The 21,469-nt window shown below is 35.5% G+C and overlaps 2 protein-coding genes across 6 annotated transcripts; both read right to left on the reverse strand.

The window, feature by feature from the left end:
- Nucleotides 1-1,315: 1,315 nt before the first annotated feature.
- On the reverse strand, nt 1,316-6,697 carry LOC104230817 (AP2-like ethylene-responsive transcription factor TOE3). 5 transcript variants are annotated; one of them, XM_070147495.1, is made up of 11 exons: nt 5,914-6,677; nt 5,437-5,462; nt 5,281-5,311; nt 5,090-5,177; nt 4,793-4,938; nt 4,591-4,635; nt 4,375-4,478; nt 4,168-4,286; nt 3,782-3,898; nt 2,588-2,837; nt 1,316-1,344 (listed from the first exon to the last, which is right to left on the reverse strand). In XM_070147495.1, exons 1-10 carry the CDS (start codon nt 6,399-6,401, stop codon nt 2,601-2,603), a joined length of 1,401 nt encoding a protein of 466 aa, XP_070003596.1. In that variant the 5' UTR covers nt 6,402-6,677; the 3' UTR covers nt 1,316-1,344; nt 2,588-2,600. The 5 variants fall into 5 exon arrangements, with proteins under 5 accessions (XP_070003596.1, XP_070003595.1, XP_009782009.1 ...); XM_070147494.1 differs by lacking the exon at nt 1,316-1,344 and adding an exon at nt 1,395-1,413; XM_009783707.2 differs by lacking the exon at nt 1,316-1,344 and adding an exon at nt 1,463-1,943.
- A 10,487-nt stretch (nt 6,698-17,184) lies between these two features.
- LOC138871156 (uncharacterized) lies at nt 17,185-20,421 on the reverse strand. Its single transcript, XM_070149016.1, has 3 exons — nt 19,719-20,421; nt 19,182-19,319; nt 17,185-17,264 (listed from the first exon to the last, which is right to left on the reverse strand). Exons 1-3 carry the CDS (start codon nt 20,419-20,421, stop codon nt 17,185-17,187), a joined length of 921 nt encoding a protein of 306 aa, XP_070005117.1.
- Between the last annotated feature and the right edge of the window lie 1,048 nt (nt 20,422-21,469).

The following is a 21,469-nucleotide window of genomic DNA, read 5'->3' on the forward strand; positions in this document are numbered from 1 at the left end:
GATAGTAATGGATAATAATACTAAATAAAGTGGCAAATTAATTAAAAAGCCATATGAAACTGTGATAATATTTGATAACATAATAGCAAAAGTAAAAAAAATAATTAAAATTAAATATTAGAAATGAAAGGGAAAGACTATTTTGCTTAATATTAGAAAGTTCTTAAATTTATGATGAGAATGCTCAAACTATGGATATGGCCACCAAAAATTAAAGTCATACTAGATAAGAATTAAAATTTTAAAAATATAAAATAAATATCTAATATAAGTAATTTTATTAACTAAAATTAAAAGTCAAATTTTGTATCTTGAAACTAAAAGAGATTTTTTTATTGCATGTAATACAAAAAATAAATATAAAAAAACTTAATAGATTTGCAATATAATAATCAAGATATTAATATTTTATACTAATCAAAGTTACAACTTAAAGTCAAATATGATATTATTTTGATTACATGTAATATATTAATTAAAAATTTCTTAGTAGGGAAGAGACTGTATAAAAAAAATAGATATAATGTGAGAATATATTAAATTAATTTAAAATAAATTAAATTAAATAATTGAATAATATTTCAAAATATTATTTATAGATTTAAATAGTAAAATAGTCTCGAGTAAGAGGATAAAAGCGTAAAATATTATTAATTTCAAGAATAAAAAAATAATATTTATCGATAATTATTAAAAGGATAATAAGCAAAATATTAAGTCAATTAGTAAGCCGAAAAACTCACATGAAAGTATAATAATATTAAATAATAAATAATTTAATAATTATAAGCAAAGAACAAAAAAAATTGTGTAAAATTTAAAAGAATAAGACTTATTTAAGCTTTAGACAAAAAAAAACTAATACTGAGAATTTTATTAAAATAATATAATTTAATATGTTTAAACGAGACAAATCACCACATAACATAGTTAGTAACTTTTAATATTAATAACGAAACGAAATTCAAGTACTAAAATTAATCTATTGGATTATATAAATATAGAAAAAGAAAACAGGTTATCCAATATGAGATTTGCGAAATAGTTTCATGTCTTGCTTCTTAATTAATATCTAATGATTATCTATAAATTTTATCTGGAAGGTTTATATTTTAAAGTTATTTATACATAATTCAAATAATCCAAATCACAATTTGACATGAATTGTGTCCGCGTATCGTACGGGTACTAATACTAGTTGTACTTTTAAAGAATAAGAAAAAGCAAGTAATGACAATAGGCATGAGAGGCAAAGTGAGCGCCAAAATTCTTGGAGCAGAAAAGACAATATGAAACATAAAGGGACTCCTCAGTTCCGAGCCTTTTCCTCATCAGATGGGGCGTCTGAAATAGTACCACAAGTTTTAATGTGTGTTTAAAACTTAAAAGCAATAGATCCATATGAAGGGCAACCTACCAGAAAGCAGAAAAGCCTCAGCAGTACCAAATTTGAGTCAAAACGAAGAAAAGTGTTCTAAAGGGACCATACACATGAATTAAGAGCAATTAAAATCCAACTGGATTTTGGGTCCACCACGCTAAAGGGAAAAAGCCTAGCTAGGTTCCTGTCCGCCTACCGCAGACATACGTGCTGGAGTTGTAGATATTATTCGTCATGGAAGTGCAAAGGCAAAGGCTCTGTTTGAGGAACATTATATAGGAGTGAGCACAGGAACTCGTATTCATTCAGTAATTCTACCTGTTCTTCATTCTTGGACTTCGTTTCTTAATATTGTTACTTTTCCATGATGTATCTCAAGAACCTTTTCAATATGGTCCGGATTGATAGCTCCCATTCATAGTTTTGCTACAGATGATACACTAGGAATCTTTCTATGGAGGAGCATTTGAAACCCCAAGGGCGTAATGGGTCAAAAAAGAGAGAAAAGGTGAAAAGAGAGGTAGTTGCTAGCCAGAAGTGCTGTACATTGATTACATATCACCTGTAAAGCGAGAAATAGACCAACTTATGGTTACTTGAAATAGACAAACTTATGGTTACATGCATGCTGGGAATATCTTTTGTTGCACTCCATTTTAAAAGCGGGTCTAATATAAAGCACGGCGTGTATTGTTGATATTTTTCTTGGTAGTTTATCTAATGTTCATAATTTCTTTAGCAAAAACAAAACAAGGTTCATAAGTTACTACTTCAATCCCTTCAAAAAAAATGTTTACTGCTTCAACGTGACAAAAACCAGTTTTCTTTTTAAATGAAACATCAAAAAGGAGGAGCTGATGGAACTGTACATGTGCCCTTCTAAATCTGTTCGGATTTAGCACTTCCACTAACCATATCTCCAGCACTATGGAGTCCGTGGAAGAATGATTCTGTTATACAGTATATGTTTATGATATAATTCGATCAATAATGGAACTTTGCACCAAAGGTCATAACAGTAAGGCAACAAGAAAAGCACAGAAGTATCCTATAGCCATGCTGCAAGAGGAATTTGAATCTTTACTTTCCAGATCCAAAAAGCAGTATAAAGGAATCCAATCCATAAAGATGTCATCCAATTGACATTAGAATGTTACAAAAGAAATCAATGACTATGTTTCTTTTACCTATATGACTAGTACTTACCGAGGAAGACATGCTATGGAGGTGGTACGTGGGGGCTGAACTGGTAATAGTATTGAGACGCATTTGTTGAGGGTGCCACGGGAGATGCTGAAGAAGTGATAAAAGCAGAAGCCGGAGTTAAGAATCCTGATGATGCTGCAGTGTAGAACATCGACACTGGGGCTGTATCAACCTGAGTGGGCATTTGCATTGCCCAGTTTGAGGGTCCTAGTGATGAACCTGTATCCTTTCTCTTGTCAGATGCTCTTCCCTGCCAAATGATTTTAATTAAGACACGAGGCTTTAACTGATGTAATGTATTTCAAATCAACGAGTAGTATGTCTAATAGGGTAGCTTCTTTAACATCATCCACCTTCTAAAACCCCCCAACAAAATAAAGAGAAATGCAAAGATAAGGCTTTCATCATTAAGTTTTTTATTATTATTATTATTATTATTATACATATAGTTTTTTAACAAACTCTAATTTTTAACCTGTGTAAGAATGTTTTATTCGACTACTTTATAGTATTACCATGCTTCTCCTAATTTAATTTTATGAATCTCTCCTATTTATATTATGATCTTATCGACATGAAAAAACAAAACAAAGTCAAAACACATAAACAAACAAGAAAGATGACTATGAGAGATCTGGAAGACAGGAACAAAGCAAGAAAAAGGCTGCTCCCCTGCTCTCTGTTCCCAAATTTTCTTTTCTTTGTTTAGTTTAACTTCTATCTTAGTTAAGTCAATAAAAGAGAGGGTATTGGAAGTTTCAACATATGGGATCTGTTCAATTTAAGAAAGTGGCACAAAATGGCACAACAGAGGCATAGTAATCTGAATTAAGCAGAATAACATAGCCATTACCCCAATAGAAGTGACAAAGTACAACAAAGTATTTCGATGTCACCTAAAGATAATTCTATCATCGGGCATTTAGATTCCTGCATGCATTGCTAGACACCACTTCCATATAGTGGTCACTTATTCTCCGCCCCAAAAGACGAGAAGAGAAAAGTAAAATGTTTCACGCAACACAAATATGATCCCAGCACTTGAGGAAAAAAGGGGGACTTGAAGATGTCTATTTTGGCAACTGAAGACATGCATATTTGACCTGAAGTTCCAAGTGGAGAAAAAGAAATCTAAATGGGAACATCAATTCTTTTGGCCCCAATAGTTGACTGAGGGTTGAGTCAATATCTTACCTCGTAGGTGGGAGAGAAATTAGAATAAGCTCCACTCCACAAGTGAGCTTGTTTGGACGTCATTGGTAGTCCCTTGAGATGTGAACTTCCAACTATTACTGGACCAGGTTTATCCATCTGTGGTTAAAGAGCATAAATTGATTACTACAATCTATAAGAAAGAAAGATTAACGGTGTTCATGACATGTTTCTTCACAATTATGCATGAATTGGAAAAGCCATCGAATCAACAAAAGAAGGTTCATGTTCATTACCAGTGATATATCCTCAGTTTTGAATTTACTCTAAGAGTCTCTTGCAAATGAACTTTGTGAAAGAGGAAAAATAGAAGACTAACAGAAAAAGAACATTAATCCACAAAAGCATATAAGCTACTTTGCTAATACCTTTGATTTTGTTGCATCTTGCATATCATAAGGATGATAGTAGGAGCCTCCCAACTTGTCATTTTCCTTTGAAGAAGAGGTCGACATCCCCAAGTTCAGATCAAGATCAGGTTGGCTACCTGCATCATAGGCATCCCAAATGAGATAGATCAAGATATAGTTGAGAGATTCAGAGATTTGAAAATGAGCAAGAGCATTTGAGCAAACCTTCTTTCTGCGGTTCAGAGATTGTTTCCCCTTGATATGCACTTGGCTCAAAGTTGGTAACAGCCTCCCTACCATTAGTTTTGATTGCCGCCTTATCATAAGCCCTATTTACAGAAAACAAAAAGGGAAATGCAGGTTGGATAACACAAGATTGAAGTTGAGAATTTAAGGTAACAGTTCATCAATAGAGAGAGGGTAATTCAAGATCATTAGGACCTTGCAGCTTCTACTTCACTGTCGAATAGCCCAAGATATATATACCTGCAATTCAAGCAGTGCAATCCCCACCGTGAATACTATAGTACCATCAATTTCTTCTTCAAAAAGGCATGTTTAACTGATTTGTTTCCCAGATTGGACCAATTACTATCCTAAGCTGTAATCTTCTACAAGCTATTTCAATGAGTTTGTTCCTTACTTTTTTCCGAGGAACTGTCCCATCCGAGCTTCCCATCTGCCACATTTATGCAGCGTCACTCCTCTGAATTTGGAGCTCCCTCTTGAAAAACCATTGCTATGGCGTCGCAGCAAGTGCACAAATTCCTCTTTACCAAGGTCTTTCATCTGTGTTAAAAGAGAGAGTTCAAATAGTTCATAATACATACAGATGATTCACATAATCGACGCCAACTAATACAGAAACAATTATGAACCAGTCTAGACAAGGGTTCAACACCTTAACAGATTAGCAAAATAGAATCTTTGCATTTCTGACCTGTTTCATATCCTCCTCGTAATCACTTATGCTAAAGTTGATATCAGCATCAACACCCCGGAACTTAATTGCAGCTCTGTCATACGCCCTATACAATGGAGAAGAAAATTGATACAACCAAATGAAGGGAGGGAAATAACGTAAAGCTGAAAATCTGACAACTCTGAGATTTGAGATGACTTTTGGTTTACCTTGCTGCTGTATGAGCAGTATCAAAACCACCTAATATAAACCAACAACAAAAACCAATCAAAAATTACCAAAAGTAGAATAACATTTAGCACGAAAAACCACAAAAACAACTAAATTAACCAAATTGGTAATAGTTAAAATAGCAGTATTCATACCTAAATATACTTGTTTTCCACAGTCCCTACATCCAATAGCAGTCATATTAATACATGAATTTAAGTTCTATGTACTACTAGTGCAAAATTGTTTTACACAATCAAATCATTTAAAAGATAACTGTTGGTAACTCTATATAATATAATTGATTTGTATCCTAGAACAATGGTTAGTGAATTGCTATAACAAGTTAAATTATACTGATGATGTAAAACATTCATTACAATGTAAATGTATATAAGTTAATTCCTTAATAAATTGATTATTGATAATTGTATTTAAGTTATATTCACTGACCGTGTAGAGATCTTATTACAAAATTTAAGCTAAGTTAGTTAACATTTTTATCAAAGTACCAATTAATGTTTATCAAGAGATACATGTAAGTACCTAATAAGCAATCTGATTAGGTAAATATCATTTTGATAATAAATGAAGTATGATCTAGCCAAAAGTTTTACAGGTGGAGAACTAACCAAATATGTGATTCCCATCTACCAGTTCTTCTGTAAAAAGTAACGCCTCTGTACTGTGAACTTCTGGACCTTGGCCCTCTCCTACTCTTCTTCACTTGCGGTTTCTCTTGCTGCGGTTGTTGTTGTAGTACTGTTCGCTCATCTCCAAAACCGGATCGACCGGAGGAGAAATTGACCCGATCGGTCTGTCCCGGCCGGTTCAACTCTCCGTCATGAACCGGAAACAGCTGCCGAGTCACAAACGCGTTGCTCCTGCTAGTTGCATCAACTCCTCCAAATTTGAGGATGTCGAAATTGAATGCGAACAAGTTGCCGGCGCGTGTTGAACACGTGTCGTCGTCGCCTCCGGCACTGCTTGTAGCCTCCGCATTTCGTAACGATGATGAATTGGACGTCCCTGATTCATGATCAGCTACAGAACCTTCCGGAAGCTTCTCGTCAACGATGTAATTCTCATCGTAGATTACATTTACATTGAGATCCAACATCTTACTCTCTTCACTTTCCAATAATACAAAACAAAGTATATGTGTATTTGTAATTCTGTATATACAAAACTTTTCAGTTAAACAAAATGAGTTTGCAAACAACTGGTATTTAATATTTAAGCGTCAATCAAAAACACAATGTTTCAACTAACAATGAAAAAAAGCAACAGAAATAATACAACCGTGGTTTACATTATATAAAGGGTTGAAATGTAGTGTATATAGAAAAGTTCAACAAAAAATTGGCTGATCAGAGAAGAGGAAATTTTGTATGGTGTGAGTACTGAAGCTAATTCACTACACTCATATATGTAGATTGTATGATATATGGTGAACTGCGTGATTCCATGGGGTGAGAAATTGGGGGGGGGGGGGGAAGAGAGAAAAGAAAGATGGGACGTGTGAAGCAACTTTTGTTTGAGTTGTGAGGGTACTTTTGCTGGTTTCTCTTATTTAGGGGAAGACTATGGTTTAATATGGCAAAATTACAAAATCTATTTTTCCCTTTCTTTCTCTTTCGTTTTCCAAAAACAGAAAGTGGACCCGGGGTCTCTCCAACCGGTCATAGGCTTTTTCGTTTTGCTGTCATTGTGTTTCTTTTTATATATTTTTCTTCTTAAGCTTTTTGTATTAGATAATAAGAGTACCTAAGTAACTGGAGACCAAATTTTAAAGACAAAGTCATCAATTATTTAACGCTTTTATTACAAAAGGTTGCTTGACCATATGGATAATCACACAGCATAAAGACTAATTAATGATTTGGAAAAAGATCACCAACCTTTATGTGAACACAAGGTTTAGAGATATTAATTAATGACCTAATTTCACCAATGATCCGATTAATACAACCATCTGTCCTACATAGCCCCTTTAGGAAACCCGAAAATCAAGCAAGGATCTTGTGGAAAATTAACAAGCATTTGGTGCTCCATTTATTAATTATATTTATTTATTCTTAAAGGGGTCTTTATATTAATTTATTCTTGCAAATAGTTAACGATAATGGATTCCTGGATGGAATCGAATAATTAGTCTTCTTGAAATTGTCCTATTTGTTCTTTTGCACTTTCAAATTCTGTGTTAAATATCACACGTGTATATATATTTACTTTTCAGATATTCTAATATAAAATTTTTTTACATCATCAGTATAATTTAACTAGCTAAAGTAAAATATTAATATCTAAGTTACCATATTATATTTGTCACTGAAAGTTATCCATGATGAAGCTTACTTAATATAATGGTATAAAATATCTGTTTTAGACCGGACATGTAATTTTTTAAAATATTTAGTAGTCTTCTGACCCTTTTCTATTACGCTTCTTAATTTACAGTTGAAACCTTCATTTTCGCATCCCGACATTATGCATATTGTTTAATTACTGTTTTAAATCTTCCAGAGGGAGTGTTACTGAAATAATTAGTCACATCTACGGTCTGTGTCAATACATAATGCAAAGGATGTAAATTATAATTTGAACTGAAATTTTTAAATTTGTTTCTAGCAGCTACCTTTCTAGCATTTGTGTCAATGCAGTATGCAAAGAAATTGTCAACTTGTAGACTGTTAGAGGGTGTTTGGCTAAGCTTATAAGCTGGTCAAACTGGCTTATAAACATTTTTTGGTTTATTTATGCGTTTGGTAAAATTAAAAGTGCTTATAAGCCAAAAGCCATAAGTTGGTCTCCCCCAACTTATCAAATTTCAGCTTATAAATACTTTAAGTTTGACCAAAATATTTACTATTCTATCCGTAAAATACTTCTTTTTAAAACAAAACTCTTCGTATACTCAGTTCTTCAGCTGCATATTATTAATTTCAGCACTTTTATCCAAACACATAACTACTTATTTTTTAAATCAGTTTCAGCACTTAAAAGTGTTTTTCAACACCTAATGTTTATCAGTTACTCTAGATCAGCTAAGCCAAACGGGCTCTTAGTCTTTATTTTACTACTTTAACTAAAGGTTATTAGGTTAGTCTATCTGCCTATGCATAAATAAAGCATTTGAGGCTTGAGACTATAAATAATTGCAACGGCTACATATGCCTAGTTAGGTTTCTCTAATACTTATAGCTAATGTATGTTATGAATTAATATTATTAATCTTTGACCAAAAAAAGAAGAAAAAATTAAAGAATAATGCACTTCATAAGTTAACCTTGCACTATTTTAGCTCAGTTACAAGTTTGTAAATGTATAGCCAAATATCAATAAGATCTTTTCTTTTCCCATTCATTCTAATTATAACAACCTCATTTATTCCTACGTACCCCTATTGTAGCTCTCTCCTCATTTTTCACCCATAAATATTTAATTTAATTAATGAAAAGAATCATATGCAAACAAAACTGAAAAGAAAAATTAGTTCCCCATTCAGTCAACACTCATTCGTGCCTTCTTCCATAACCAATACTTCTCTGTTTTTTTTTTAAAAAAAAAGAATTGTATATCTTCAGGTTTATACATACATATCACAACTGCAAAACGCAAAAATAAACGCGAGAAACCTAAAATCTCATCTCCTTTAATGCTAATCTTGTTAAATTTCGATTATGATCTTGTGAGAAATTTGGAGTGAGTATTATTTGAACTTATTAGAAATAGTCTAAATAGGTTGTATACAAAGTTTGAAATTATTTGCTGGAGATTTGGACTAGTTTTATACAAGAATTGCAAGTGAAAATCGTACAAAAATTTCGTCAGCGATGCTTATACACTTTTATACAATGTTATACACTTTTATATAAAGAGGTACAGTATGTATATAGTTGTATAAAAGTGTATAAAGATGTATAATCACAGAGTGAAAATATTCTTGATACGCTATGTTTATAGGTGTATAAGAAGAGGAGGAAGAAAATGCGAGAAATTCACCAAATACCTGTAAATACTGTAACAACCTTGGATATAATAGTGTATAAGTTGTGTTTATACACTATTATATACTATTTATACAATATTATACATTATTAAATGAATCCTATCAATGGAGTTTCACGTGTTCTTCTTCTTCCTTGGACATCCTCTGAAATTTAACTCAAATATAACCTAAAGCTACTCCAAATCACTTGAAATTTAAGTTTTGAACTCATCTTGATGATTCCAATCAATTGAGACAACACCCATTCCAAACAACTAACATATCAGAAAACTCAATTTCTGAAATTTAACTCAAATATAACCTAAATCTACTCCAAATCACTTGAAATTTAAGTTTTTAAACTCATCTTGATGATTCCAATCAATTAAGACAACACTCATTCCAAACAACTAACAAATCGAAAAACTCAATTTTTGAAATCGAATCTTCGAACCACCTGTAATGGTGACTTTTATTTTTCAAATCCTTAATTAACCATTGGAATCCAGAAAAGAATTGAAGGAGAATAACAATAGTAAAAAAAAATTGCGATGTAAAGGCTGACTTGGGAAGGAGAAGAAGAAGAAGGTGGGCTAACTGGAACGAAGAAAAAAGGGGAGTGACAAGGGATGCAACTGGAACGAAGAAAAAATGGGCTAACCAGTGAAAAGTAATTTTCAGGTTATGTACAACCTAGGCTATACTGGGTAAATACTTCAAACATGGGTCATTTTCTGATGGGTTGTTGGGCCAAGTGACAAGGGATGTAATTCTCCCAAAAAAGAACATTATTACTCATTTCCCTCCTTATACACTATTAGAAATTTGGTCAAAACCAACCAAAAAAATTGATTGATATCGGTCAGTAATTGGCAAGAACCGACTAAAAAGCGATTGATTAGTAGCGGTCGAAAGTCGTTAGGTCAGTGGAGCCAACCGAACGATTTTGGTCGGTCAATTAAACTCTACACCGATCCAAAAGAAAAAGGACGATCGTAAAAACTGACCCATTTCGATCGTTTTTTTTTAAATTATGTAATTATAAAATGCACCATCTGATAATCAAATTGGGGTTTGTACTGTAACAAAATACTATTCTACTACTAGACCGTTGGTGCTTTTTAGTTTAAGACTTTCTTTTATTTTATTTATACTCAGTAAGTGCAATTTTGCATAGAAATAACCAACTGATTTCGATCAACTTTGTCAAAAAAATAAAGTCGCTTACTGAAATTAAAAATGACCAGCTGATTTCAGTCGGTTATCTGAATAATAATTTTAATTTATTTTAAATAAAATATCGACCGAAGTTGGTCGGTTTCTTAAAAATAAACTTCCCGAGAAGCAAAAATAATTTCTCGCATTATGGCGCAAAAAAAAGACCGAATTCGATCGAAAAAAAAAAAGACCTAAGTCAATCAGTCGGCCGCGAATGATTTTGACCGAATTTGTAGTAGTGATAGCTGAAGCCCACATATGGATCGCATTTAGGTGAACCTTATTTTATAGGACTTTTTTTACTCTTAGCCCGCGCCAAAAACTATTTATATTCGATAGTCGAAAAAGTGTATAAAATTTATATAAGTTTTGTATATAACATACAGAATGTATATATATACAAAAAAATATACGAAAAATATAAATATTTTCGATTATTATTTTAAGAGCAGTTATAGCGTGTCATTTTTCCTTTTTTTTTATAAGAGAGTATGCATGAATCTGATGGGAATGAAACACCAGTGGTGTTCCTTTTATTGAAAGATTTAATCGCCAGTTTTTTTTTCTTTACATGGTGCGTGCTATTTTCTTTACATGCTATTCACCAGATTTAATGGCATGGTGCATGCTATTTGCTGATGACATAGTCCTAATTGACGAGACACAACGCAGCGTCAACGAGAGGCTAGAGGTTTGGAGACATGCCCTTGAGTCTAAAGGTTTCAGGTTGAGCAGGACGAAGACGGAATACCTCGAGTGCAAATTTGGGGCCGAGCCGAAGGAAGCAGGAATGGAAGTGAGGCTTGACTCTCAAGTCATCCCTAAGAGGGGTAGTTTCAAGTACTTTGGGTCAGTTATTCAGGGGATCGGGGAGATCGACGAGGATATCACACACTGTGGTCAGGCCTGCTATGTCACTAAAAGGTAAGTTTTATAGAGCAGTGGTTAGACCTGCTATGTTGTATGGGACCGAGTGTTGGCCGGTTAAGAACTCACACATCCAGAAGATGAAAGTAGCAGAGATGAGGATGCTGAGATGGATGTGTGGGCATACAAGGATAGATGAGATTAGGAATGAAGATATTCGAGAGAAGGTGGGCAAGGCCCCCATAGAGGACAAGATGCGGAAGCAAGACTCAGATGGTTCGGGCACATTCAGAGGAGGAGCACTGATGCACCAGTGAGGAGGTATGAGCGACTGGCTGTGGTGGGCACGAGGAGAGGTAGAGGGAGACCTAAGAAGTATTGGGGAGAGGTGATCAGGAAGGACATGACACGACTTAGGATTACTGAGGACATGACCCTTGATAGGGAATTGTGGAGGTCGAGCATTAAGGTTGTAGGTTAGGGGGAAGTTGTGAATATTTCTACAGCGCACTAGAGTGAGACTAGCCAGTTAGGAGTTAGTCTTAGGATGCTACTGATGCAGGGCTTTATCTGCTGGATATTAGTATACTTTCCATCCTTTTCGTATTTCCCATATTTCTTATATTGCTGTTATTTTGTTATTTTATGTTATGTATTTTATGTTATTTTATTATGAGTTTATTGATAGTACTAATATATCGTCTCTTGTTGCTCTCTTGAGCCGAGGGTCTCCTGGAAACAGTCTCTCTGCCCCTCGGGGTAAGGGTAAGGTCTGCGTATATATTATCCTCCACAAATCTCACTTGTGGGATTATACTGGGTTATTGTTGTTGTTGTTTTCTTTACAATAAGAAAGGTTTTGTAAACAAGAAAGCCGAAATTTTCTTTCATTGCCTAACATGAAGTGACAGCGTTACCCATGTGCGATATTAAAAATATTATTCTATTATTTTCAATTTATGTGGCATAATTAATACAAATATAATAAGGATACAAATTTAAGATGAACTTGTAATTTCAATAATGTCATTAGATTTTTATAACTAAAAAAATATATCATCAAAAATAAAATAAAAAATATTTTTTTTCAAACGAATCAATAAAAATTGGTCGGAGGGAGCAGTAACTGACAAATGGAGTGTGATGAACCGTTGGAATATGACCTTTTGTTGGATATGTAGCTCTTCTCCATTCTGCACGAGCCTTATTCCCACCTTATCATGTTTCCCAAAGAAAACTATATTTCCTAGGACAACAAGTTACCACGTTTCTTGACATTGAAAGTTGAATAACATGTGGCCCCCTCCCAAGTTCTCAGTGCCCCGATATCTTAGACCAATAACTTTACGTATAAAGAATTCCACCAGAAATTCTGAAAAATCTCTGATATAAAATGAAAAAAAAAATGAAAATAATAATAATAAAATTATTGCCTAAAACTATCAATATTAAAAGGCAAAGTTAGTTTCCTATTTCATTGAAACTTGTCCCTCGAGCCGGAAGCGGACCTATATATCCTATTGAGGAGTTATCTAGCTATGTAAACATTGGTAAAAGAATTTATGTATATATATGTGTATACTTTAAATACGAGTATATAAATTACTTAGACATCCTATCACACCTCCTTTTTACACACCCGAAGCTATATAAGGGAATTTTTCCAATTTAAGTGACATTATTCGAAATAGGATTAATTATTCAATTCAGAGTCGCCATTTGGGATAGTTTATTTGGTGTCCCAAGTCACCGATTTATTTTAAATCCCAAATCGAGGAAATTTCGACTTTCCTTTTGAAGTCTGCGAACCAGAAATTCTGAGTAGGGAATTCTGTTAACCCGGGAGAAGGTGTTAGGCATTCCCGGATTCCGTGGTTCTAGCACGGTCGCTTAAACTATTACAATTGGCCTATTATCTGATTTTTAAAACATGTTTCAACCTATGGTATATTTTTAACTTATTAGCCGCTTTTAATTATTTATTTTTTTTTGGAAAAATTCACCGTCATATAAAACACGTATTGAACCACGTCACATGAAATGCACCCGCGGTCCACGACACATTTTATCTAACGTTGTTGAGATTTGGATTTGGGTCACATAAAATGCACACCCGAGTTTAGGAAATTAATTTTTTTTTAAAAAAATAGCGCGCCTAAAGCAACTACGCACTTTCAAGTTTGCGAGGGCCATGAAAAATTCAACTAAATGGCATGCCTCGATTTCTAAGGATTAAAATTAATTAAATGAGGGTCATGAGTTTTGAGATTTTATTTGGCATGACGCGCCTCGATTATTCTAAAAGGATTGTATTCAATTTAAAGCAAACTACAAATATTCATGATTATGTTTCTTCCTAAAACTACTTTGAGATTATTGCAAGGTCATGATTTATGAATATGGAATTATTATTGAAGAAATATATGATTTGAGTTATTATGGACCTAATCACCCATGTCGGTATCAAATTTGCTATTGACTTAACATCCTTTAATTTGGATCCAAGCTATTACATCGTTCTCTCTCCATTTTGAATACATTTTCCTATCTTTCCCTATGAACTACAATCTCATTGAAGAAACTCATTCTGTCTTTCACGAATTCTATTTCTTGATGCTCTTCCTTCATTTTTTTGTTCATATCTTTCAAGTTGGTAGATAACCAAAATATAATATACAAATCAAAAGGAAATACGGTGAAAGAAAAATAATGGAAACATTGGTTAAGAAAAGAATGAACCTTTTATAGATGAAGATCTTATTCAATACATATGGAGCAAACAACCATCAAATTTAATGTGCAAATGAACCACAATCAGAGGCAACGAGCGGAAACCTTTCGAACCGAACTCGACTTCGACCTCTTCGGGCTAGTATTTTGGGCTATCTTTTAAATTGAGTTTGAAGCTTTTGGATTTGATTTTTGGTGTGATTTAGCTCCTGTTTTTGAGGTATTTTTTTTTAAACAAGGTAATGAATGACTATATGTTTTTTTTTTGTTGAAAGAAATAGGTAGAAAGAATAAAACTAGTAGAAATTCTCTTTAGCATAGAAGAAGAAAATTTGTTTTCTCTCAATATTCTTCCCTCTTCTCTTCTCTTCTTTTCTTCAAATATTTCTCTTCTATTTATGGGAGAATTTTCAAAAAAAATCAGTTTTTTTTTAATTTTTTTATTTTTTTATTTAAAAGAAATCCCACTTACATTTTGCTTTTCTTTTTTTTTATAAAAAGAATTACCACATTTCTTTACTTTTATTTTTTAAATTCCAACTTTAATTACTTTTATCTTTTTTAAAATCCCACTTTTTTTACTTTTCTTAAAAGAGAATTCCACTTATTTTACTTTTCTTAAAAAAACAATCCACTTTCTTTTACTTTTCTTTAAAGAATTCTACTTTATTTTAATTTAAATTTTTTAAATTTTCAGGTACGTTTATATTATTTTTTAATTCCAACTTTCTTTTAATTTTTATTTTGAAAAATTTCCACAAAACTTTACTTTTATTTTTTTAATTTTTCACTTTCTTTTACTTTTTTAAAAGAGAATTCCACCTACTTTTACTTTTTTTTTAATTCCATACTTCCCTTTTTCTTATTTTTTTAAATCTCTCCCGAAAATTTTAAAAAAATTAATATTTTTTGGATTTTTTTATTATTATTTAAAAATAAGAATAAAAATAAAATAATATTAATAGTAATAATTCACCTTCTAAAATTTTGTATTTTTAACCTATAATAAAAAGTATAACAAAGCTAAAAATTTGTATGTTAAAACCCCCTAAAATATTTATATAGAAGAAGTGACAAAAAAAATTTAAATATTATCAAAAATTAAGTGTTCACAGCTGCCCCTCTTTGCTTGAAAACATGAAGAGTTTTCAAGCAAAGATAAGGTGAGCCATGTGACTAATTTTTGAACATATCTTTATTCAAAAGAGAAGAAATAAGGATAAGAGAAAAGAGAAAGGGTGCAACCGAGTCTTGGTTTTGGACAACCTACATATCCCGGGTTATAAGGGAATCAGGTCACGTGTAGTTCAAGAAAAATGATGGAATGATGAGTTGAGGAGTCGAATGAGGTTCCGTCGAAGCTCCGGTCCGCGATCCTATTATTATATCAAAAATCAAAGAGAAACTAAACAAGCCTATCAGCTATGAGTTACAAGATTCATATCTATGAGTCTTGTGAAACTTGTCCTTGATCTTGAATGGTTCTTCCTGCAGACTCTGATCTGAATCTTGATGCTCGTTAGCTGCAACTGCTGGTTCATTCTTCTTCAGCTTTTCGGATCAAGGCGGGACATGCGAAACTTGTGACTTCAATCATATCTTGAACAATCCACATCTTTCTCCACATCAACACTTTGAGTTCATTTCTTTTTGCTCCTTTTCTTCTTTTCTTTATTTTGGATTGAGACTCATTCTTTTGGTTGTCTCAGACCTTGTGCCTCGAGGCCAAACCTGCTCAGACACCAAAACAAACAAACGAACGAAATTTTTCTGCCCCAGTTTTCACTAGAAAAATTTCGTAAGTTATTTGTAACTAAAATCTAAACATTTTTTTTTGTTTTGTTTTTAAAGCGGTAAAATAAGGATTGTGTGTCTTTAGGAGGAAGAGATTAGGGAATGGAGCCCTATATCTAAATTAACCTCGACTAGGGAGTGGATACCCTATGTTGGCAAAAAGGCGACTAGGGAATGGAGGCCCTATGTCTAAAAATCTCAACTCAAGGATTGGAGCCCTAATGTTGGAAAAGAAAGGCGACTAGGGAATGGAGGCCCTATGTCTAAAATCTCAACTAGGGATTGGAGTCGTAAAGTTGGCAAAAGGCGACTAGGGAATGGAGGCCCTATGTCTAAAAATCTCAACTCAGGGATTGGAGCCCTAATGTTGACAAAAGGCAACTAGGGAATGAAGGAACTATGTCTAAAAATCTCAACTTAGGGATTTAAGCCCTAATGTCGGCAAAAAGGCGAGGGAATGGAGGCCCTATGTCTAAAAATCTCAACTTAGGGACTGGAGCCCTAATGTTGGCAAAAAATGTGACTAGGGAATGGAGGCCCTATGTCTAAAAATCTCAACTCAGGGATTGGAGCCCTAATGTTGGTAAAAGACAACTAGGGAATGGAGGCCCTATGTCTAAAAATCTCAACTCAGGGATTGGAGCCCTAATGTTGGAAATAAAGACGACTAGGGAATGGAGGCCCTATGTCTAAAATATCAACTTAGGGATTAGAGCCCTAACATTGGCAAAAGGCGACTAGGAGATGGAGGTCCTATGTCTAAAAAATCTCAACTTAGGGATTGGAGCCCTAATGTTGGCAAAAGGCGACTAGGGAATGGAGACCATATGTCTAAAATCTCAACTTAGGGATTGAGGCCCTAATGTTGGCAAAAGGCGACGAGAGAATGGAGGCCCTATGTCTAAAAATCTCAACTCAGGGATTGGAGCCCTAATGTTGGCAAAATGCGACTAGGGAACGGAGGCCCTATGTCTAAAAATCTCAACTCAGGGATTGGAGCCCTAATGTTGGCAAAATGCGATTAGGGAACGGAGGCCCTATGTCTAAAAATCTCAACTCAGGGATTGGAGCCCTAATGTTGGCAAAATGCGACTAGGGAACGAAGGCCCTATGTCTAAAATCTCAACTCAGGGATTGGAGCCCTAATGTTGACAAAAAGGTAAAAGATTGATTTTGGGGCTTCTAAACTACCTTTTTTTTTCTTTTTTTCTTCTTCTTATCTATTTTCTTTCAATTCATTTTTTAGTAAAAAAATGCAGGAAAGAATTTGGAGGAGATTTCCCTTTTGGGTTGATTATTGTTGCTAAGCTATTTCTAGCGCTTGCACATTTCTTTTTCCATTTTGGTTACACCTGTTTCTTGCACTGTTGCTTTGGATTGCACCTGTTTCAATTTTCAAACAAAGAACAATTGTTAGTTTGAAACGGTGGTCGGTTTTGTGGCCTTCATTGTTTTTGATCACTTGATCTCGGCCCAACTCTTTTGGCGAGAACCTCTGCCGCTTGCTGGCTTTTCTTAAAGATTGGTCTCTCTCCTAAAACCGAGGAACTCAACTTTTCAAAATTTATCATGACGGCTCACCCGTATAGGGCTTTGGCCCTTTCATTTTAATCTGCTTCTAGGGTTTTTTGACTTTGGATTTCTTTTCATTTTCAATAACTCTGATTTTAGAGCATCGGCTATCATGGCCAGTTGGGATCGACTTGATGCACCCACTGAGGCTAGGTACTTTTCTTTGGACTTGACTTTTATTAAACAAAACCCTGTAAAACCAATCTTGCCACCTTTTCTTTATATTAGTTTCGAAACAGAGTTAGACCGAAAGGGATTCAAGGAAAAGTAAAGAAAGGACAAGAAAAAATGAATTTAAGGAGAAACGTCCCTTTTGGGGGAAAGAAGGACTTATCTGGGGTGCATGCAGACTTCAATAGACATGACATGCTTCTTGGACTGGATACCCGATATGCACAACTATCCAACTCATTGTGAACCACATCTCCAAATCGAGAAACTTGGCCAGGACTCTTTCAGTGGTGGGGGTGTCTTCTTTTCGATCAACGGCGCCCTTTGTGGGTTTTCGCCAATCGACCTCTCTCATTTCTCTTCTCACCGTCGCCTGATAGTACTCTTTACGAGTTTTCACTAACCAGGCTCTCTCGTTTTCAATTTTTCTGCTCACCGTCGCCTTATGGTGCCCGTGTGGGTTTTCACCAATAAGACTCTCTCATTTTATTTCTCTCATTTTTATTGCATCGGATCCAAGTAGCTGTATTCTCTGATCCTTGAACATTCTCACCGATTGATCGGAAGGACTTGAAAGGATTTGGGTAAAAATGATTTGGATCGAATTACAACTTTGGAACCATTCAAGTGGGATTATCGCATGACCATTACAATATCTGCCCCAGTTTCACTTTTAAGGGAATTTGGATTTTTATTTTGGTGTGACTGAACCCCATAGAGAGGCTGCCTACGTATCCTTTCGGAATCAAGTCGAACGTAGTTCAGGAAAACATCTTTTTTTTTCATTTCTTTTTTTTTCAATAACACTTTCAAGTTCTAAAGAGGGCAATCAAAGAAGAGTAACCGACACAAATGGGTTTACAAAGGGTAGATAGTGTTTGGGTAGCGAGAATAAAAGCCTTCGTCCTCCCAATCGGACAATGTTGTTGTTACAGAAAGACTAAACATAGTACCTTTTGACTGCATCCGCATTTACAGCTGCTTCAGGATCATTTCCTTCGATATCGCCCAGATACAATGCTCCTCTTGGCAATATCTTTCTGATGACGTATGGGCCCTTCCAATTAGGAGCGAATTTTCCTTTTGCTTCCTGGTGATGGGGAAGAATACGCCTTAAAACGAGTTGCCCCACTTCAAAACTTCTAGGCCGCACTTTCTTGTTATAGGCACGAGCCATTCTTTGTTGGTACAACTGCCCGTGGCAGACCGCAACCATTCGCTTTTCATCGATCAAGGTTAATTGTTCCAGACGAGTTTTAACCCACTTACTGTCTTCAATTTCGGCTTCAACAATGATTCAGAGAGAGGGGATTTCAACCTCGGCGGGTATTACGGCTTCCGTGCCATAAACCAAAAGATACGAGGTGGCTCCAATTGATGTGCGCACAGTAGTGCGATATCCCAACAGTGCAAACGACAACTTTTCATGCCACTGCCTGGAACTTTGAATCATCTTTCTCAAAATCTTTTTGATGTTTTTGTTTGCTGCTTCAACGACACCATTGACTTTAGGCCGATAAGGAGTAGAGTTCCGGTGCATTATCTTGAATTGCTCACATATCTCCCCCATCAAATGACTATTCAAGTTTGCAGCATTATCTGTGATAATAGTTACAGGAATGCCAAAACGGCAGATAAGATTGGAGTGCACGAAATCTACCACAGCTTTCTTGGTGACAGACTTGAGAGTGATTGCTTCAACCCATTTTGTAAAGTAGTCAATGGCAACTAGTATGAATCTGTGTCCATTTGAGGCTTTTGGCTCGATTGGCCCAATGACGTCCATGCCCCAGGCAACAAATGGCCAAGGTACAGACATGGGATGCAGTTCTGTGGGAGGTGCATGAATCAAATCACCGTGCACCTGACACTGATGACACTTCCGAACGAAACTAAAACAGTCCTTTTCCATGGTCATCCAGTAATAACCCGCTCGAAGGATTTTCTTTGCTAAAACATACCCATTCATGTGGGGCCCGTATACTCCCGCATGTACCTCATGCATGATTCTTCTAGCCTCTTTTGCGTCAACACATCTTAACAAATTGAGGTCTAGAGTTCTCTTGTACAAGACATCCCCACTCAAAAAGAAACCACTCGCGTGCCGTCTAATGGTTCTCTTTTGGTCTCCACTGGCTTGCTCGGGGTATTCTTGAGTTTTCAGAAACTTTTTGATGTTATGGTACCATGGTTGGGTATTTGGTGCTGCTTCAATTGTATTACAATAACCATGCCTTTCCAGGATTTGAATTTCCAAGGGATCTATGTGAGCATTGCCTAGATACGGCAGCATTGAGGCCAAAGTAGCAAGTGCGTCGGCTAATTCGTTGTGACAACGAGGAATGTACCTGAACTCTATTGACTTGAATCGCTTGTTGAGGTCTTCCACATGCTTCTTGTAAGGGATAAGCTTAACATCTCGGGTTTCCCATTCTCCTTGGGCTTGCCGGATAATCAGATCTGAGTCTCCCATGATCAACAACTCTTTGACATTTTGGTCGATTGCCATGTTTATACCCTTAATGCAAGCTTCATACTCAGCGGTGTTGTTTGTACAGAAGAACCGAAGCCGAGCTGTGGCTGGATAGTGCTGACCAATGGGTAAGATCAAAATTGCCCCAATTCCAACACCTTTTGCATTTACCGCCCCATCAAAGAACATTTTCCAAACATGAGTGTCTTCAGATATTGCCTCAATTGAATTTACGTCTTCATCTGGGAAGTAAGTTCTCAAAGGTTGGTACTCATCATCAATCGGGTTCTCAGCCAAATGATCCGCTAATGCCTGGGCTTTCATTGTCGTGCGAGTGACATAGACTATGTCAAACTCCGTGAGCAAGATCTGCCACTTTGCTAATCTCCCAGTGGGCATTGGTTTCTGAAATATGTACTTTAAAGGATCCAACCTGGTTATGAGGTAGGTGGTGTAAGCTTGCAAATAATGCCTCAGCTTCTGAGCGACCCATGTCAAAGCACAACAAGTTCTTTCCAATAAAGTGTACTTGGCTTAATAACTAGTAAACTTCTTGCTCAGATAGTAAATGGCATGCTCCTTCTTTCCGGTCACGTCATGTTGCCCGAGGACACAGCCAAAAGAATTTTCCAAGACGGTCAGGTACAAGAACAGAGGCCTCCCTGGCTCAGGTGGGACCAAGACTGGTGGATTTGACAGATATTCCTTGATTTTATCAAAAGCTTCTTGACATTCAACTGTCTATTTGATTGCCGCATCTTTCTTTAACAACTTAAATATGGGTTCACACGTGGAGGTCAACTGAGCAATGAAACGACTGATGTAATTCAATCTTCCCAACAAACTCATAACATCTTTCTTGGTTCTTGGAGGAGGCAAATCCCGAATAGACTTTATCTTTGTTGGATCTAACTCGATGCCCCTCCGACTGACTATGAATCCCAAGAGTTTGCCGGATGGTACCCCAAATGCACATTTGGCTGGGTTCAACTTCAAATCATATTTGCGCAGCCGCTCAAAGAATTTTCTCAAGTCCCGAACGTGGTCGTCCTGGGTTTTGGATTTGATGATTACATCATCCACATACACCTCTATCTCTTGGTGCATCATATCATGAAAAATGGCAGTCATGGCCCTCATGTAAGTTGCCCCGACATTTTTCAGACCAAATGGCATGACTCTATAAGAGTAAGTGCCCCAAGGTGTGGTAAAAGCTGTCTTTTTTGCATCTTCTTTATCCATCAAGACCTGGTGGTATCCTGCGTAACAATCCACAAAAGACTGTATTTCATGTTTGGCGCAGTTATCAACAAGGATGTGGATGTTTGGCAAAGGGAAATTGTCCTTGGGGCTTGCTTTATTCAGATCTCGG

Source organism: Nicotiana sylvestris, chromosome 6 (genome assembly GCF_000393655.2).
Source record: "Nicotiana sylvestris chromosome 6, ASM39365v2, whole genome shotgun sequence".
Taxonomy (NCBI): Eukaryota; Viridiplantae; Streptophyta; class Magnoliopsida; order Solanales; family Solanaceae; genus Nicotiana; species Nicotiana sylvestris.

Excerpts from the sequence above, each read along its gene's own strand:
- LOC138871156 (XM_070149016.1), bottom strand. The coding sequence starts at position 20,421 with ATGAAAGCCCAGGCATTAGCGGATCATTTGGCTGAGAACCCGATTGAT. Across the intron at positions 19,320-19,718 it reads CATTAGACGGCACGCGAGTG|CAATCACTCTCAAGTCTGTC; the intron begins GTTTCTTTTTGA and ends AATGGGTTGAAG. Across the intron at positions 17,265-19,181 it reads TCATTTGATGGGGGAGATAT|GTGCAATCCAAAGCAACAGT; the intron begins GTGAGCAATTCA and ends AAATTGAAACAG.
- LOC104230817 (XM_070147495.1), bottom strand. The coding sequence starts at position 6,401 with ATGTTGGATCTCAATGTAAATGTAATCTACGATGAGAATTACATCGTT. Across the intron at positions 4,287-4,374 it reads CTCTGAACCGCAGAAAGAAG|GTAGCCAACCTGATCTTGAT; the intron begins GTTTGCTCAAAT and ends CCTATGATGCAG. Across the intron at positions 3,899-4,167 it reads AAGATGCAACAAAATCAAAG|ATGGATAAACCTGGTCCAGT; the intron begins GTATTAGCAAAG and ends CTTTAACCACAG.